This window comes from Anopheles ziemanni, chromosome 3 (genome assembly GCF_943734765.1).
Source record: "Anopheles ziemanni chromosome 3, idAnoZiCoDA_A2_x.2, whole genome shotgun sequence".
Taxonomy (NCBI): domain Eukaryota; kingdom Metazoa; phylum Arthropoda; class Insecta; order Diptera; family Culicidae; genus Anopheles; species Anopheles ziemanni.
In genome coordinates, this window is record NC_080706.1 from 44,081,294 (window position 1) to 44,101,531 (window position 20,238).

The 20,238-nt window shown below is 44.0% G+C and overlaps 2 protein-coding genes across 3 annotated transcripts; one reads left to right on the plus strand and one right to left on the minus strand.

The window, feature by feature from the left end:
* Positions 1–8,323: 8,323 nt before the first annotated feature.
* On the minus strand, positions 8,324–9,623 carry LOC131289396 (large ribosomal subunit protein eL19). The gene is made up of 3 exons (XM_058318645.1): positions 9,574–9,623; positions 9,016–9,122; positions 8,324–8,878 (listed from the first exon to the last, which is right to left on the minus strand). Exons 1-3 carry the CDS (start codon positions 9,576–9,578, stop codon positions 8,376–8,378), a joined length of 615 nt encoding a protein of 204 aa, XP_058174628.1. The 5' UTR covers positions 9,579–9,623; the 3' UTR covers positions 8,324–8,375.
* Positions 9,624–11,713: 2,090 nt separating this feature from the next.
* LOC131289967 (uncharacterized) lies at positions 11,714–19,130 on the plus strand. 2 transcript variants are annotated; one of them, XM_058319321.1, is made up of 10 exons: positions 11,714–11,967; positions 12,128–12,320; positions 12,961–13,032; positions 13,882–14,117; positions 14,187–14,272; positions 14,732–15,171; positions 15,247–15,493; positions 15,566–16,657; positions 17,000–17,664; positions 17,923–19,130. In XM_058319321.1, exons 1-10 carry the CDS (start codon positions 11,739–11,741, stop codon positions 18,944–18,946), a joined length of 4,284 nt encoding a protein of 1,427 aa, XP_058175304.1. In that variant the 5' UTR covers positions 11,714–11,738; the 3' UTR covers positions 18,947–19,130. The 2 variants fall into 2 exon arrangements, with proteins under 2 accessions (XP_058175304.1, XP_058175305.1); XM_058319322.1 differs by lacking the exon at positions 12,961–13,032.
* The last annotated feature ends 1,108 nt before the right edge of the window (positions 19,131–20,238 follow it).

Genomic DNA, 20,238 nt, shown 5'->3' on the forward strand with positions numbered 1-20,238 from the left:
GAAACAAACATCCTTCCTTTCGTGGTAGACGTGACAAGCGCAATCTGTTTGTTATCCTGATTGCATAAGATGTGGGTGTGACACATGTATAAGTGCCTAACACAACGATCCCTTTTATTGGATGTTAAATTTGTTTTATTAAATTGTGTATGTGGTTATCCTTGGATGTTGATGCAGGAAATTAAAGATTAATCTATTATCCATCCGGTTCGGTATCAGTTTGTCAATGGTATAGCGTATCATTGTTTATTTCATGTGATGTATTTTTGCCCAAAGTATGATGATTTTGGCTACCTTTAGAGTCGATGCTTTCGTTGCAAAACCTCGGATTCGCGCTCGCTTTCAATCGACTGTGGTCGGACTTTGTGAGTCTGCCAACCGGCCGAAGACGGCGATAACGATGTTCATCCGGTCTCGCGTTTCGTGCCGTTCGGCAGGATGGCGCAGGGCGAACCAGCCGTCCGGGCTGAGGGGAGAGGGGCACCGAATGTTTACTTTTTGTGGCGGTATATGTTTTTTTTCGCTCTTTTCTACTTTGGCGGTGACCCGCTGACCTCCAGTGAAGTACAAAAATGCTAACGCGAAAAATTACTGGCGCAACCAACCACTTAGTTTTTGGAGTTTGAAGGGTTTTTCTATTTCTCTTGCGTTTCGTGGGCAAAAATCTGCTCTTCCTTCCATTTCGTTTCTGCCGCAGGTTGCTCACTCGATGTCGCTTTAGGTGATTGCCTGACCATTGGTCGTAGCTACTTGCACTATGTTTTAGGATCGTACGTATGCTTCTTGATTGCATTGGTTTTGGACAAGCAGCCACTAACAAGGAGTGGCTGTGGACTTTCCGTTGTCTGTTGTCGATTTTTGCAAGCCTTAGGCGTCATCATTCATGCGTCACTTATGCTGCAGCATCCAGCTGATCGGGGTATTGGCTTTTCCTTCTCACCCTTCCACAAAGAATCAGCTTTGAAAGTTGGAACTTCTGTATCCGCATTTGACCGATTGAATCCCCACGAGGATCTGGGTTACTGTTTTTATCTCCCATATTGGTTATTTTTTTATTCATAGCTCACCAACGGTTGGGAAGAACATGATGTGCATGCGATGTGATGCGATCGAATGTCTGACCTTGAGCATGATTTTGAAAATTGAACACACTCCACGGCGCCTACTCCACCAAATGCAATGAGAGTTGCAATGCATTCCTTGGGTTTCTTTTCAACACCGGGTGTATACCGGAGAAAGTGAAAATGGTCACGGACGTGATGATGGCACAAAGAAGGTCAGTTATCGAAAATGGTTAAAAGTGGGCTCCCAGCACGGCGTCCGTGATAAAAGTTTCACTCATCTGTAGGTTTGTTTGCTGAATAGCAATCTGTAGGTTTGCGCTTTGTGTAGCATGTTGCGCGAAGGAGGGCTTTCACTTTCCACTACTTACAGTAATTGATTTTTTCTCTGATCAATCTGTTGATATAGTTGTGTTTGAACATTGATATATTTCTCTATTCAATAAAACAAACAAACACCCCAAAATTACTGTTAAATCATCTTGAATTGTCAATAAAACATGCCCGTTTGCAGTCTAGGTTTAAAAATTCATGCAAAGCTGATAACGAATGGTATCAACAAATTTTCTTTTCCAAGAATATTGGCATGACAAGCACCTCGACCCTTTAACGTCCTCTTGATTGGTTGGTTTTAAATTCGCTCGAGTAGAAAAATATACAGAGAACATGAAAATCCCGATCAGCAGGATAATTTTAATATTCAATGGAACTAAAAAATGGTGAAATATACATTAAAATGACAATTGCATTTTTTTCTGGCATTTTTATTACTAATTTTTTACCAAAACCATGTACCGTATGCAAATTTTGTTCTTGTTAAAGATTATCTCAGGTATATTATACATTTATTACCAACACCATGTATCGTATGGACATTCTGTCGTCAAAGATTATCTCAAATATATTTGTTAGTAATAAGTGCCAGGTATGGTTTTTTACAGACTAAAAAAGAGTATTGGTTTGGTGCACCACATTTGTACAATAATGTACATTAGGTTTTAAAGTTTTTATTTTAGATATTTTGAACTTTGTCTCGTACCCTTTCGTTTTTCTGCGCTTAAAATGTCAAAGTTTTCCAAGTAAAAATTTGCATTAAAAATATTACCACTACCATTAGTTGTAGAAACCGAACGCTTACAATATTTCAAGCAATTCCTGGCTATAGCTCCTTTTTCAGTTAACACGTGGTCCGCTGGCAGGGCTTCTATTGCATTTCAAGATGTCGCTTCAGTTTAAATTTAAAACACTCTTATGGGGTGCACACAGAGTTACACACACTGGGGGTTACTCAAGTAGCAATTGTTGTGCCTCAAGTGCCTCATCTGGATAGACCATCCGATAAATTGGCACTCTGAAAACGATGAAACGCCGTTCCCCGGGGTAGCCAGGGATTCGCGAGGGGTTCCCTTATAAGGCGCTTCGACGCAGCCCAAGGCAAACCGAGATCCAATCGTCGACGAAACGGGGCCGGTGCTGCTATAATGTTCCATCTTTTCCTTTCGGTCGCATCTGTCCTTCTGTATCCTGGTCGTTCTTCAGCGACAAGTGTTTTTGTATGCTGGTGGCCCAAGGCGTCAACCTTGCGACTGGCGGGGAGGGGATCGAAATTGTCAGTTTGTTTTCGTTTTACATCTAAGAAAAACCACTTTCCCGATGTAGCCATATCGAACCCGAGGGCGACTGCAGTTCAACTTAAACTTCATTATTTATTTTTATAAGGATCATTGTTTCCACATCGCTTGGGGCTAAGTTGGTGGAAGTTTGTTTGATTTTTGAAAAACGTTCATCTTGTGTCGCTTATCATCACAGCTGGGGTAATTTAATCCGCTCAATCCCATCGCCTTTTCCAACGGCTATTTTCCGATCGAATCCTTCAATCAACTATTGATTGATGTCAAGGCGGTATGCTGCCAGCATGGCTTTCTTTTCCTTATCGTATGGACATGGAAATAGGGAATATTTTTTGAAAATTTCTTTCCTTCCGCGTGCAAATGCATGTGGGGGTAAACTAACTCGAAGACACCTTCCGGAATGCGGGCACCAACGGGGAAATGTAAGACAGAAAAAAACAATCATGGTAAATTGATAGCGAAAAACAGGCAATCCACACTGCTGAACAAGGCAATCGGCAGACGGCCAGGTAACGCCACGGTGTCGGTGCATGCCGCTTGGGGCAAGGCATGGGCAGGGAAAATGAATGTGCGCCGGTATTTTTGCGCGCGTGACCGGCGTCAATAGCTTTCTGGCACACGCTGGGCGACGAAGGGCGCCACCCCTCCTACACCAGAAGGTAAACGGCCCACCCCCTCTCCCCCGGCCGGGAACGAGGGAAACATAAGGGCAACGCGCGCGTACCGGTTCGTGTTTTCAGTTCTGGCACGCACGTTTTGCCGTTGGCTCCGGTTTTATGGTGCTAGAATAGAAACGGGTTAGGAATTAATTAACGGGATTATTCGTTGCCGCCGCTTATTGTTTATCTTTAGCCCTCGGTGTGTCGTTGGATGCGGCTTGGTTCGCTGGGAAACGCTGCTGGAAAAAAGGATTCGATAAAGTTGCCTTAATCTCGGTGAAATGACGGTGACTTGTGACACTCCGTAATACCATTTATTATTATTCATCTTTGAGGATAATTTTTCTACTATGATTCATCGCGATACCTGTAACGATGGAACGTCTAATAGAGCAGAATCCTTACGTATAGATAAGGTACTAAATGTTTTGTTTTAAAACATTTTTTTTTTCAAAGTTTTATTCAGTTACATATGGGCACTTTAAAGGCAGTGTAGTCGGTTAGTATTGAGTAAAGGATGAAAGAAATCAAGCTCAGTTTGGCTTTCATCATTGAATTATCGTGCGCTATAAGAGTGATGAGTCCTGTGATTAGATTTCACATGTTCAGTAAATAAACTGACCTACTCAATATACCCGAGAGACTCAACCATTTCCTGCGTGATGTCCTTATATCTTAATTATAAACCATCTATGTTTGTTTTCCGGTTTCGCTAGATTTTTGTAGACTTTCTGTAGAACCGTTGACAAAAATAACTACGAATTCACCCTAAAATTCGCAATGGTGAAGACGCATAATATCAAACCGTTCGTATCTATCATCGTTACAGGTTTGACATAGAACCTAATAAAAAAATCATGAAAAATTAGTGGTTTAATATTCATTTATTTGTATTAGAACCAGAATAGCTCGCGTCTCCTTAATGCAGTATCTTTGACTTAACGTTTTAAATGACTAAATCCTTTAATAGCTGTACGTGATCTTTAGAGTTTGATTTTATAATTTGAAATTGAAACTACCAAAATTCTTGTACAGCTCATGGAAAATTAATTTGTTAAAGGTAGAATGTATACTTTTAACCTTGGTTTTATTTTAAAACTTGGTTTGAAGTTCTCACCCACAGACTTCTGGGAGTTTCATGACAATAGAAAAATCTTTGATCAAATAAATTAAACTGGTGAAAAAGGGTTCTTCAAAATATCTAGAGTTTCCTCGTGAACGTACTAAAAATAGAACAAGACATTGAACATACACGCTTTTCCGGAATCCGCACTTCCACCTTCCACTGGACTTCTACGTCCTGTGTCGAGAGGCAGTGGGACATCCGCCCGCCGCGTACGGTAGCTGAGGTCCAATGACCTCGGTAGTGTCATGTTTTACCGTGGCCGTCTGGCGCACTAACCGGGATTCTCCTCGGCAACAACCGGCGTCCCCGGGAAACAATGGGGAATTAAGTGGAGCGAGGCATTTTGTTCCGATCCCACCCACACGCCCGGTTACCTTCATTCCACCCGAGCGAACCGTCGCCTGCTTTGGCTGGCTGGTCGACCGGTGTGCCGAGGAGTCATCCGCGACTTCTGAAACCTCCCACACACACTCACCATGCCACACGTATCTAAAGACTTCCGCCCGCGTCTAACCCGCCGGAATTGTCAAGATAATTTGTTTTTTATCTCCACCCGGCGCGGGCTACGGGCCATGATGATCATCATGATGCTACTGATGGGTGCAAGAAGTAATCCGAGGAATGCACCATCATTGCTTCCGTTCCTCGTTTTTAAACCTTTCCCAGACTCCCCAGTGTGTACACCTTGTTTGATCCGACGCGGGATAAACAGACGATTTATAAAAGACAGTAGCATTTTCATTTTTTGTTTGCTTCTCCTCCGGAGAGAAAATCATTAGACGGAGTGATTCGCTGATTGTCTGAAAGCCGTCGGTTCGTCGGTGTGGTAAAAAAATAAACGAGATGAAAGAGGTCGTTTTCTAAGCGAGAAGATTGAAGGTGCTTCCTAACGTCGGGTGCATTAAGTGATGCTGTTGGCTTTTATGAATGCTACCTGAAAGAAGGTTCCACTGCAGGAATATGAAAGTTGGGTAAATGTACTATTTTAAGTTCAAATTGAATATAAAAAAGAACCAGAACTCTGCGCAAATGTAGAATGTACCTATATTTGGTTGAAAAATAAAACATACCGGGAAAAATGGGAACATATCTTTTGGATGCTCGACTGCGTGGCTTCTTATGCTCTTGTCCGTAGAACGTGGGTTCATTGTGAAGAACTTCTAGATAATATGAGCAAATCTTAAAAAATGATATCTTAATATCGAACGAATAAAGCTATTTCCTAAACTAGGTTTAAAATGTCTTCATCATTGACAAACCATATGAATGTATGGTTTATATTTTTCATCAATGAATATGACAAAATCCCCTACTCTTATAAATAAAAGACTCATAACTACAGAAAATGGTCCAATTTGCCGTACTACTAACTTCACTATCATCCTCATCTTATTTCGATTGAATAAAAAGCATGAAACTTCCAGCCCAGGAGAGGTCGCTGTAAATTTAAAATTTATACGACCTAATTTGAAACTGTCTCTAAAAACTGACATGGCAAAATAAAAACATTCATAATTCTTTATGTCCGTTACTCTCTCGTTGAATACACCGGTGGAAAGGAAGGCTCAATCTGATCTTGTTTGCTCCGTTGGGGCAGTTGCATGCTGTTGATGTTGGCTGATTAAAAAAAGAACTCTTCCCGTTGGGGCTAATGCCACGTGCTGACATTTAATTCGAAGTGCATAAAACTTCGGTGCCAATGGCCCCCGAATGGGACGGCCAGCGGGCGACCAGAAGAAATAAGGGGCACATGCAGCTGTATTTGAATGCGAATAAAACAGCGACATTGACGATAGGACGGATCCATGAGCCGAACACTCTGACCTATTTACTCCTTTAACGTACAGGAACATTTCTCTGGCCACTTCACACAACGAATGTCCATGTCCAACGAGACGGCGGCCCTCGCAATGTGGTTTCCACCATTGAACACTGCCGGACTGCGCTTGCTGCCTGGCATGCGCTCGAAAGACGGATTTCTGTTTCGGTTGGCTATACATATAAAATTCATCGACGGCAAAGATTCTCTCCACCAAGCGCAGCATTCCAGCATTTGTGTTCCGTCTGTTGTTGATTGTTTACAAACGGTTGCGGGAATTTCCACCATTTTCCACTTCTTTGGGCGTTTTTTTCCTCATTTGCTGCAACAGTTGCCTCGGTCGGGGCATTCAAAGAAACTCTATTTGTGTTATAAGCAACAGGCTCAGAAAGGTCCAGCCGGGGGTGTGCTCTTGTATGTGTGAGTGTGTATGCTTTCGAAGTTTTCCTTTCGGGAACACGTTTCGTTCCCTTCATTCGATTTGACCCACTTTCGGACCGCTGAAAGCTGGGAAAACTGACGAGTTTTCCACCAAACCCCGGGGGCGGAGGAATCAGGAAGCTATTAACGCTACAGCGGTATTTTGCGCCAAACGGCCATCCCGCAATGGTATGGGCGGAGGATTGAACCACAGGACGATGAGGACGTATGTAGAAGCCTTTTTAGCCGTTTAATTAGTGTGCTGTAGCTGGTGCAGCTATAAGTGGTACTGGCAAGCTGGTGAAATTAGCGGAAAGTAGTGTCGGGTTTCCACGAGGTCGATGTGACTGGCAGCAGGAAACGTAGTGTTGCGGTTGAGCACTAACGCCATTCGTTCCAGAACATGAGCTGAGGGAAAAATTGAAAATGACGATGGAAATTTTTGGTCCATACGGGGAAGCCAAATTATGGCCTAAATTTTACCCAAATGCAACCTACGGTATGATATGGATGTTTTTGAAGTTTGTTTAAGAATCGTAATATGTTTTCCATGTATGCTACATGCTCTGAATGATTCATTGTTGAACTTTAAATTTAACAAACTTATGAATAAGCATTTATTAGTATTGACATTGATTAAATTCAAATACTGAACCAATATTCAACACTCTGGTTAAACATGGCGCAAATGTTCATTGATAACTAAACATACTGTAATGAAACGGGGAAGATATTCCCCTGCTGTTATTATACTCCTTTTTCCTCTTTCCCACGAGCTAAGATAATCGTGTATCCAAACTGGTGAGGACGTGTGGGGTAATGACCTGGAATATCCTTTTCATTCACTTACGATGTCGTCTACCAGGGCAGTAATTATTAGTGACCCGGAAACACGCTCCCAGAGTGTTATTCAATCCGAGTATATGAGCATCTTTTAAACAGAAAGGTATTTGGGTTAATAAAATCTTGTTATCGTATAAGAAAGTTTTATCAAGAGGCCTGAGGGCATAAAAAATATTCATTTAAGCAAAATGTAATACAAATGGATCACACCATTAAAACATGAATACGTTTTGTCAGAAGATTTTAAAATATAGTGAAGTTTGTTTGAAGGAATGAGCCATTCGTCGTATTAGATCCATTCGAAACATGTTATTGTGAATTGAAATGTAGATTTAGTTTTTCTTGCGAGATATTAACAGATCAAGATAATTTTTCCTCAAATCTCTAACAATCAAATACATTTAACCTTGCAGTTTGGTGTTACAGAATGTAATGCTTGTCTTCTAAGTGACTCATGAGCTATTGAAACAAACATTTTCAGATAAACTTTGTTTATGTTGTGAAATGCATTCTTCATGAACGATTTGGCAAGACCTAAACATCATACTGATGGTGTTGGATTTCGTAAGATTTCGAAATATGACTGAATGTTTACAATACATTTGTTTCGTTTTTGTTATGTAGTGATTGGAATTGTTTTCCGTCCAGGATCAATGCCGACAAATCACAACAACGATTATTCGTTGCTCCCTTGAACCATTTCTTTCCGGTAACACACTGACCGTCTCCCAGTATAACACCAACACCAAAAAACACACGGTCAATTTTCACAGTCCTCGGGGTTATCTTAAAACGGAACGAGGATAATATACGGGTTTATTTCTTTCCAGTAGCAGCGACGTGCTGTGCCGCTTCCTCCTCCTTGGCGATCGTTAGCAGGAGCTCCTGTTTCTTGTTAGCAATGCGCTCCTCGCGACGACGGCGGGCCTCACGCACCTTGTTACGCTTGGCCTCGGCCTGGTCGCTCAGCATCTTGCTGCGTGCCTTCTCCGCCTTACGCTTGTGGATGTGCTCCATCAGGATACGCTTGTTCTTGAACACGTTACCCTTTGCGCGCATGTACAGATCGTGGTACAGATGACGGTCGATCTTCTTCGCCTCCCGGTACTTCTTCAGCAGACGACGCAGCACTCGCATGCGGTTCATCCACAGCAGCTTCTGGGGCATACGGGCGTTGGCCGTACCCTTCCTCTTGCCGTAGCCGCAGTGGCGACCCTTACGGCGAGCGATCGTGTTTTTGCGCACACGGAAACGCGAGTGCACCACCACCGGCTTCTTGATGATCAGACCATCCTTGATCAGTTTACGAATGTTTTGACCTGAAAATGCAGGAAGGAAGAACAGAAACAAAAATGATTTAGTAAAATTGTCCCAACCACCATTAGTACAACATATGTACACAAATCAACACTGAGGTACAGGTCGCAGTATACTGCCTAACTTTGGTGCTACTTACGGGAGTTGGTGTTTCCAATCTCGTTGATTTCATTAGGATCCAACCACACCTTCTTCTTGCCGCATCGCATAACCGAGGCTGCCAGCCTCTTCTGAAGCTTGAGGGAACTGAAAAGATAACCACATCACACAACTGGTTACAACTAGCCATTTTGTATCGGTACACTTTTCCTGCCCAACACTAGAGCATGCAAATATTTATATTCCGCTGCCACGTATCCCTCAAATGAACCGGCGATGAAGAACCATTCGGAACAAACTTCACTTAGTTTACTTCACATTGATCGTAAGCCAATTTGAAAACATCCCATGCTATGTGCCGGGATAAGCTTGGACACTTCTTCCCTACACACCGCCGCACGGGGACCGAATCGATTGGGATGTACGGACGCCACATATACATGTGATTTCGGTAAAATGCGAATCACTTTATTCATTAATCACGGAAAAATTCATTCCACTTCTTTCACGCAACGGTTCTCCATCACTTGAGGCACATTTGAGGCGAAATTGCGCAGGATAAAAGGGTAATTTTGCCGATTTTCGGCAGCCATCGCACCTCATGCTGCTGCTTGTTTCCTCGGATCGAATAGAAAGAGAGTTCCAATTTGCTAAGCGGAAGCTGGTCTGTCAATTGCAGCCGAAAACGCCATCTAGCGGCAGCTGTCATTTCTGACGTTGGGGGGTAGGACTGCTGTATTCAGCAAACTGGCACAGAACGGTCATACTGATGATTTTATTTTTTTATCCATTACAAATTACTGGTTTTTGTTCCATACCAGTTTTTTTATTAATTACTTACAATTTATCAACAATGTTTTACTCTAATTTAAGACAAGAAACGCAACAAAACATGTATTTTCTGTTATTATACCAGTTATACCAGATGTGATAGATTTTTAAAAAAAAATGTTGCATCTGCCAAGCATTTGCTCACACATACTTCCATGATGAAATATTAGCTGTCAAAGCTGGTTTTCCCTTGTTTTGCTGCGAAACATACGTAAAACAATCGAAAATTACTTGTATTGATCTACACTTTCTATTGTTTGTGGTCATGACATGACTGTGATAAGTTATCAGCATTTCATTGTGCCGTGTGTTGTGGAATAACTAGTAGTAAAAGCGGTTGAGCATAGGATTGAGCGAACAACAAATGCACTAACGATGACGGACCATCATGCAACTCCCAAGAGTAGGTGTATCAGCTGTGACCCCCTGCGAAGTGCTTACAGAAAGCAAATTACTATTGTTAATGCACTGTTCTGAAATGCCGTTGCCTACCATTGTGATGTTTAGTATGGCCTTTTAATCGATAGAGGCGAAAAAGTAACGTAAAAGCATTTTTCGTTAATATTTTTATTAGACGTGAATGGTACAATGGAAGGAAGGCATGCTTGTTGAACTTGCCCTGTTCTTTGATCTCATTTGTTGAATCGTCCTTGCCACATATTGACCGTGAACTCTTTTTTTATTTTGAAAGCGGCAGCGTTTTGTGATAAGACGCATTGCGTGCCGCTTTTAGAGCATCCGACGCTGGAGATAAAATGATAATTGTGAGTGAACGAAGTAATAACTTGTGTTTGTACTCCTTTTAATCGAATCCGCAAAAAAGGACCTCTATTGTGGAGAAAGGGGTGCCCAATTTCCGTCGGTCACCCAAGGTCATCAAGAACTTTACTGTGTTATTATAATGTGTTTCTTATTCCGATGAGGGGTGTGTTTCCATGCCATGCCTTTAATATTGCGTGCCGCATGCAGAACATAATGCAGCTGCAGTGCCGGGACGGTGGTGTATGGTGTAATAAAGGTTTATTTTTTGTTCACCCTACATCGGTTCCATTTCGTTAAACACACACGCCAGAGCGATTGAGTTTTTATACTTATCACGTTTTAGCATTATTGCCAATAATTTCTCACATTCTTTTGCCAAACAGATATTCGAAACCATTTGTGACGGCAACTCCAGTCGAATTCACTTACCAGGTGTTCCATTCATTCGTTGGTAATTAGTAGTTCGACTTTTTCGCTGTGCCAACATCCGGTCGTCCCGAGATCACTGACCTTGTTTGGACCGCGTGCTATCGAGCGGAACAATTAAGCTGCAAAACGCATGAAAAATGCATTCTTCCCATGAGACTAAATGTGGGCTTTAAAAAGAGTTTTAATAATGTTTGACAAGCAGATACAAAAAAATAATTTTAATGTTTTTGAATGTACTTTTTTCCTTCGTTTCAGCATCCTGCAGAACATTCCACTTTAACCAGAATCTCGCGTCCGATAGAAAAAAATTATAGAATGTACACGAAAATTAATCGAACAATATAACAATATCTCCGATACTACTTGACCGATACCGAACCAAAAAAAAAGTACAAATGTCTGCCATCCGTCGCTGTGACCGTTGCTACCACTACTGCCGCCGTCAGCCGCAAGGGCATAGCCACCAGATCGTCCTAGTATTGTAGCACAGCATATAGCACTCGTTCGCAACCAGGAGGAGGGATTAGCAGTAGCAGCATCCTTTACAAACTTGACTACTACAACCCGGTCGAAACCCAACCCGGTTGGTCCGTGGATCATTGGTATAAAGTTAGTGGAGGGTGGTGGAGTTCCCTTCGTAGCTGGTGAAGAGAAGAAAAATTATTGAACTGGCAAATGCCCACCAATATGGTCCTCGAAACGGGACGAAACAGCGATGGCACGACGACGACGACGACGACGATGAATGCAAATTCGGCGGTTGCTCTGCGCGGATCGACAAACAGTAACTCGAGCGGTGGGATGGGGGGTCCGGTGCTGGTGCGTCCGACCTCGCTGCTCCCGCCAGAAAAGGAACCGGTCAACTTCCAGATCAACCTGATCGGTGCCCCACCCGAGGTGGAGCAGCTGATCGAGCACATCAAAGCGGTCGCGGAGCAGTTTCTCTATCATTGGAAAACTTTTCCCATCAGTAAGTTACTGGATGCTACCTCTTTGCTTCCTCGGCATTGCACGATTGATGTTTGATTTATTATTTTTTTTTTTTTTAGATCTCCCCACACCGCTTTCGATCAGCCCCGGTGGTGGCGTTGGAAATGGGGCGGGCCAAACTTCCCTTACGGTCTCCGGAGTGGGTGGTGGTAGCAATGTCAACATGCAGAACTCGCTCGTCGGCAGCAGTGGAAGCCGGAAGACACGTCCGATCAACCTGCGCGATCTGTTTATCGCACCGCCGTTCGACGAGCTGGATGCGGTGGCCGCAGACGGCACCGGCGAACCGCGACTGCTGACCAACGCACAACTGCGTTCGTTGCGTGAACGTGGGTGAGTATCGAAAGCCCTCGTGCCTAGTTCTGTCCTGTTAGCGTTCGTAAGGCGCTTAAGTACTCTCGTCTTTCGCCCCTTTTTGAGTTAATGCTTTTTCTTCCGTTTATCGACAAAAACATTCTTATTAAAACGGAAAGGATTCGGAATGCTTACCGAAAAGAAAAATGTTCATTCATCCATTTGGCCAACAATATACGATACAATAAGAACGATTTAAATTTTCTTTTGTTACTTTTGAAATTTCTGCATTTTTTTATTCATATTCACATTGATATACATTCATAGTAGGCCTTTTGTTTACCGAAAGTGTTTTGCTTTTCATTTGTTACTGTTACAGTATTGATTTCTGTTCTGTTGTCCTGAGTATGGCTTTTCTCAACCTTCTATCTAAAAGCTTTTATTTTATCCCCTTTTGCAATTATTTTTTTTTCCGCCGTTCATTTTCCGTTACGAATTTGATTTCCTTTCGCTTGAAAAATGCTGCATCCTTAATCAGTTCCAATGTTTTTTTACGATCATCCTCATCAACACACCAAGATTTTAGTTTCCTCATACCATCCTCATCCATCATCATCGCAACTATTGCACCACTTGTGCGCGTGGTTTTTAAATGATTGTAAATATTTTCATTCGAAAGCTTGCAAAAGGACAAATTTGGAAAACCGAAGAAATTGAATTGCGAACAATTGGAAACGGTACAATTGACCGGGTAAAGTCTGCAGCTGCAGTAATAATTCTCTCTACCTTCAGTATCTTTCCCCTCCCCTTGTCTCTAGTGTGTTGTTTGTTGCTCGCATATCTCCCATTTCCGTTTCCAAAAAAAACTCCCGTGTTGTTTTTAGTTGTGATATTTGTTTTCTCTTTTTGGACCGTACGGCTATCCGTATCCGGTTTCATTGTTTCTCCCATTCCCGACGATCATTGCGATGAAATGCAGTTAGGTTTCGTCGGCGTAGAGAGAAAGATACGCCTTAAACAATCGATAGGTCCGATTAGGCTTACTTGTATTTGATGTGTATGTGTTATATTTGTAGGATAATCTATGAAAATTAAACTAAAGCTTTTGTCCCAGGCCGTTTGAATGTACGAAGGAATTTATGAACACAGAATCAAATCTTGGAGGTTTTTGTTTTTTGTTTCTATTTGTTTTCCTAGTTGTCTGTAAAAGTATGCACAAATTGTACGTTGATAATATGCACTTGTCGGAGAATATGTTAAGTTCTTTGTTACCGGTTTCTATTGCACTTTGAATCACAAAAGAAACGTATAGGAAGATAAATATGAATTTCATCCCGTATTATTTTCGCGTAGCTTTTTCGATAGCAATCATGATTTTTTATGTTGAGAAAGTACAGTTGAAAACGATTCTGAAAAATCATTTAGAAGATCCAGTAGTTTATATTATACGATTTGATTTCCGAACGAAGACGGTAGTGTTTCGTGTGTTTAATAACTGAGTGTTGCATGAGATGTACGTTACAAAACGTGTTTTTTCGCGCGATTCGTTTGTCAAATAGTTCTTCTAAGTAATAACGCATTCTTGTTACCTCAATTGCAGTGAGTTCGAAGTGCCGAGCCTAAACTTTCCCGGCCAGGTGCACCGTTGGCGACTGTCGCAGTTCCTACAGAAGGGCTCCGAGCGGACGCGCGACTCGCTGCTCAGCGATCTCGCACTTTCCGCTCGCTTCATCGTCATTACTGCCAAGGGACGCCTCACTGGCCACTTCTTTTCCGTTGCCCACGCCATCCGGGCCCTGTTGCAGGGTTTGATCAAACTGGTCGACATGGTTGTAGGTAAGTTGCTTGCGAGTTGCAAATTACTTAAACGGGTTTGATAATGTAATTTCCTCTTTCCATCCACAGGCGTTCCCTCGTTGCTAGCGCATAACTTAGATAATAAAATTAAAGAAGAGCGTTGTCGATTTTTGGTAGCGGAGTTAGTTTGTAGAGTAAGTACTTACTAGCCTTCTAATAATTCGTTGTAAAGGGTTTACGATCGCTTATAGAATCGTTGGTTTTAGTAGTGGTAGCATCATTTGGTGCTAAAGAGCTTTTTACATAGTACTTTGTATAGAGTTCCTTATTGTATGACCACACTTAATCACTCTCTTGCTCAAGGCACCATCTATTGGGCCAACTTGGGCTACAACAAACATAACTTACAACACAATATTTTTTTTAAGTACTACAATGTTTTACAATACATTTGTACATCATCCGTGAGTTTTACATCTACAATATTTGAATATCTATTGAGTTGAATATCTATTGAGTCTATCATAAAAAATATCAGATCATTCCTTCTTAAGATCATGTTCCAAGCGATCGTAATTCCCTTAAAAGGAATTAGCTTGCGAGAAAAAATCTTTATTCGCAAATGGTTTTCAAAATCTTAATCTTTTTTGTAGAGCGAGTACGAAGACTGTCTAGATTCGTTGTGCAGCTACGTGCGCCACCAGCTGCGTCGGGCAACGATGGAAAAGTTCGACGTCAACTGCAACCAGGCACAACCGATCCCGTACCTATACGTGACACCCAAGGGCCAGGATATCGATCTGCGCCTGTTCTCGAAGGACACGATGCGGCGCGCCCTTCCGATCCTTGTTGGCATCCTGGAGAAGGAAACGCGCGGCTGGTTTCTTCACTTCCGCGAGCGGCTCATCAGCGAGTTGCGCGAGCGCAAGATGTCCGACGCGGAGATCGAGGAGGAGGTTAACGACGCCGTGATGAAAGAGTATCTGCAGCGTGTCTACACGTCGATCCTGTCGAACACCGATTTGGCGGAGCTGGGCGACAACATACCGCAGCTGCTGGTACAGCAGGCCCAATCGGTCGTCATCATGCACAAGTAAGAAAAATAGAGCAAGGAGCATGTTTTGTGCCGAAACCGTAGTGTGGTTCGTTTCATTCTTACCCATTCCAGAGCGGTGGATAAAATACAGAAGGAGTTGAAAAAGTCGCGCGAAGAGATGGAAAAGACGTTCCAGGAGCAGCATCCGGTACTGTCGCGCGTTTATCCGTGGCTGCGGGCCAAATTGAACGCCGTCGAGCTGACGAAGCTGTCGAAGATTACCTGGGGAGCACACGAGGAAGCACTGCGGGCCGCCCAGCGTCACAATCTACACCAAACGGTGTACTTTCTTAATCGTGATTTAGCATTTATGAAGGAGGTAGGTTTAAAGTTAGCTCACTATCAATTCGGCGGGCGTTTATTTCTAATATATATATTTTCCGTTTCCTAGCGAGAACCGGTCTTGTTGAAGGAGCTGAAAAATGCCAAAACACCGACCCGCAACTTTCAGTGGGCCTGCCGCATCTGGTCGCCCAAGTCTTGGATCATTCGGCGCAGCTTTCAAGGCCACTCGGAGGTTATACCGACCGTGACCTGCCAGCAGGCAACCTCTATCGTTACGCCCCGTTCGGACCCCAGCCAGCCCGTTTTCCTCGTCGAAAAGGAGTTGATTCGTTCGACGAGCACCCGCTGGCCGATGTGGCGCCTGTTAAATCTCTTCCAGCGCACCTGGACCTGGACTTGGAACATTATGTTTCTGCTTGGCGTAATTGTGCCCTGGTGCAGCCCGCTCGGTCTTCGAGCATTGTTCTGCAAGAAGCCTTTCATGGCCGACCTGGAGCTATCGCAGGTGAACGGAACACTCTTCCCACGCAAAACCAGCATCACACCGACCATGTTCTCGCGGCTGATGGAACTTTGGCGTCATATCTCCAAAGCGCGAACCCATTTCGAGACCGAACCGGATACGGGTTTCATCGGCAAAGGGATGACGCGTCATCTCAACCGATTGTACAACTACTTCATAAAGGGATTCCTCGGGACGCTCGTCATTCTGGTGCTATTTCCTTTGCTCTGCCTCGCCGTAAGTGCATCGAGTTTGGTGCTCGCCGTTTCCGCCCCCCTTTGGATGCCATTCATCACGGTCACGCTGCATCTGTACATGATGCTTGTGTATGATCTAGACTGTCCGGACGAGAGCCGCCGAAATCGGTACTGCATTCTGCTCGAAGCGGTCGGATGGAACATTGGCGTCCAGGGGCTGCTGCAACCGGTGGCCGCCCTTGTCGTAGCATCCGTACTCTGTCCGTTGATCGCGGTGTTGGTGTTCTTCGTCGGCATCGTACGGTATTGGGTGCGGCTGTTCTGGGATGCAGCCACGTTCCATCTGTTTATCAAGAAGTGTGGCCGGGTGCCGGCAAGTGACAGTTTCGCAGTACGGCGCATCGCTGGTCCCGGGTTAGCATTGGATTACTACTTTTCGATCAAACCGGAACAGGCGTTGGCTGCTTTTGAGGCAAAAATGGAACTGGATGAATTGCAGGTGAGTTGAAAAGTGGTCAGTTTAATTAAAGGGGAATCCATCCAGCACAAAAATAGTCCAGATTGTGGTGAACACAGTAGGCTTATTTAGTAAAATACATTTCGAAAGTCATAGTAAGCATAGCGTAGCATCTTATTGTCTAAAAAGGAAGACACCACCAGTTCACAGCAGTCGTGTTCAGTAATGATTTTCATCCTGAAAGCACTGATAAATATAGAATCCCTATAGGCCTAACTAGGATAGGTTTGAGTTAAAAATGAGCTTAGTGGGTTCGAATACGATTCGGAGTACCTTGGATACCGCTTTATTATTTTAAAATCATCCACCTATGCTCCCCCACAGGCATACCAACATTCCATGGAGACTATCATCTGTCAACCGCAAAAAGACTTCAGCCAGTTTGTAGAAGCCTGCTTTGGACCGTTTTCGGCACAGCTCTCTAAAACCGTCGGCCCCTACCGACAGCTAGAACGTGAGGGCCAGGATCTGATGGTATCGTTGCACGAGAAGCTCGAGAAGCGACGCCGCGACTTGCAGACGGGACTGACGACGGCGGTAAAGTCGCGCATCAAGCTGAACACGATGGAGCTAAAGATTGTCATCCAGCAGTCGGCGTACATGCTGGAGAAGTTCTATCCCTCGCACGTGATCGCTCGGCTGTCGATCAGCGAGGAAGAGTTTTGGGACGCAAAGGGCCTCTCGGTGGGCGATTGGGCCGGTCTTGCCGGGATGCTGTATGCGGACATTTTTAGCCTGGATTTCCTGACGCCACTTTCGGACACGGACACCCAGTTCAAGCTGGAACCGCACGCGCAGCTCGACCTCAGCCGGTACACCGAGATGGTGCAGAACACCAGCGACATCATGGGCATCAATGGACCGGACCTGCTGGGGAACGTGTATGCACCGCGTGGCAACATTCAGGTGCACTCGCCGTATCTAGAGGTGTCCGCATTCAATCCACGATCGCGGGTTATGATCAACTCAAGGCGGGCAGAAAAACGGAAGTATGTTTTTATTAAATTCCTTTTCGTTTTTATTAAATTTCTAAAATTTATTTGCTCAGTAATCTATTGCTTTCTCAGCATTCTTAAGCAAAAATTGCAAATTGTAAAAGTTAATTTGACATCTGATCGTAACTAAGAGGTTTCGACAGTTGGATTAATGTTAATAATTTTTATACGTAAATTTTAAATATGTACGAACCGAACAGAAGGTTACAGCTTTGCTGGACTATTTCATAAAATCTAAACTTGTAATTACAGCGATACATCGTCCTCCGGTCTGACGACACCACGCGTGCGAGCTCGCCGCTCGCCGATACCCTCGCCGAAACACAAAACCGCGAGTTGGAAACCATGGAAGCGGAAACAGCAACCAAAGCATGCGGCGGACAAAATGCTGATTCCGCTGCCGATTCCGCACCCGGTGCACATCGCCATATCAATCTATAACCGTGATTCGGATCAACCGATTCCGATTGAGTCGGACCTTTGCTGGGAGATATTGCGCTCGATTGAGGAGTGTCAAGGCGATCAGGAGGCGATTGTACGTTTCCGCGAGTTGGCCGATCGCATTGACGGTCACCACCATCATCATCATCAGCACCACCACCATGCCGGAAACCGTTCGGTGGGTATTAGTGTCGATGGGCTGGCAGCTATCGATAGTAGCATCGATTCACTCGACTCGCAAAACTCGTCTAACTCGGGGACCAAGGACAGCATGGACATGATAGCGGGTGCAACAGAAACCCTTCCGTGCACCAATCGCGAAGTCACGATCGTGATGCCCTCGACAGTACTTGGTGCCGACGATGATGTAGATATTACGGTTGGTGGTCGAGATCTGGGTGGTAGCGATGCGATCCAGCAGCAACAACAGCAGCAGCACAGTACCGTCGTTATGATGCCTTCGACAAATGGCACCGGAAGTGTCACGACGACGACGGTAGCGTCGGCAGCCGGTGCAGGTGTCACTACACCTTCCTCTGCTACGGCCAGTGCCGGACCGACGCACTTCCACTGGACGTTGCGCAACTGGGGCGGAGGGAACGGTCAGGGGCAGGGAGGAAATCGTCGGCGTAACACGAGCTACACATACAGCAGCACTACGACCAGCGGCGGTGGAGGTGCCGGGGGTCAGCTGAACAGTGGCAGTGCGACCAACTCGGCCAACGATAGCCAGCTGGATCAAATTCGTGTTGATCTCGCCAGCCCGGAAGATATCTCCCTTGACACGGACAGCTCGCGGGCCATGTTCACGGCCGCGTACGGAACAACCGTTTGAGTGGACGCACCACCCTGCCTTCTCCTATCGAATTCCGTTGGCACGCACGCGCTTCCTAAAGCCCTGATTGCGAGGGCCTACCAAGAGGGTGCCTAGTGCAGGAGAAGATACAGGGCATGACTCCAAACAAACGCTTTTCCCTGCGGAAAATGCTCTCTTATCACCGCCCTTCTATTTCTCTGGAGGACCCATTACTACAAGTAATGCGTAGAGTTACACCGCAAGGATGGGACCGTGTGTGTGAACTTTTTGGGCGGCGATCTTTCTTTTTTTTTTTTGATCCCGTTCAATTGCCATTGTTTTCGTCGAAAAAAAGAATGGACATTTTATTTTATGCATTAATCACTCACTCAGTGTCATAGACATAAGCAGCATGAATTAATTGTTAAGTGTATCCACACACACACAAACACACATACAAAACCAACAACCCTACCTTTATTTGTGTCTAGTCGCATTTTGTTTAACATTTTGTTTATTTTCTGTTGCCTTTTTTATTACGTTGTGATTTGTTTTTTAACCTACCCCTTAACGTTACCCATTGTTTAGTGTCCGTGTTTAGGTTTTCTGTTTTCTTTTGCTTTTACCTTCTGTCGATCGTAGTAAGCCCGTCGTCTAACAAACCCTTCTGCTTTTGGTGTACAAAATTGCAAAGTTACAAAAAAAGTACCCGATCAAAGAGTACTCGATGGAAAAGTATCCAAACGTAATCGAACAGCACAGGCCATGACGAGTTGAAGTTTCAAAACCGAAGAATAGCCGTGGTTTGAAGGAGCAAAAAAAGAATAATCATTTTGCACATTGCAAACCCATCGGAAGCGATAATGCTATCGGGTGGAGGAAACTATGGAGCAAAAATATCTTCCAAATTTTCTAAAAACATCATCCAGAGTCGTGTAGAAAAGCCGTATTGTAAAATGGAACGGTTAAACGGTTAAATACCGACTATGGGAAAAAAACAACCAGCGTGATGCTCGGAATTAGGAACTCTAGGATAAGATTTACGTTTGCGGCTCTCTAATTATCTTTCTCACACTCACTCTTGACTCGCTTGTATTGCAAACATAATGCTTATAGTACCGGTTTAACATACTTACCTATTTATAGAAAATCGTCTAACGGTGTAGTGTTTGACTACGAAAGTCAGAGTAGAATTTTATATCATACAAGCGAAAACAGAAACATTCTATGGGAATCAGAACCAAAACAAAACCACACAACTATGCCATGTTTGTGTATGCTTTGGCTTATTGATGGACAACGTTGCATTTGTGTTAGGAAGGTAGAATTGG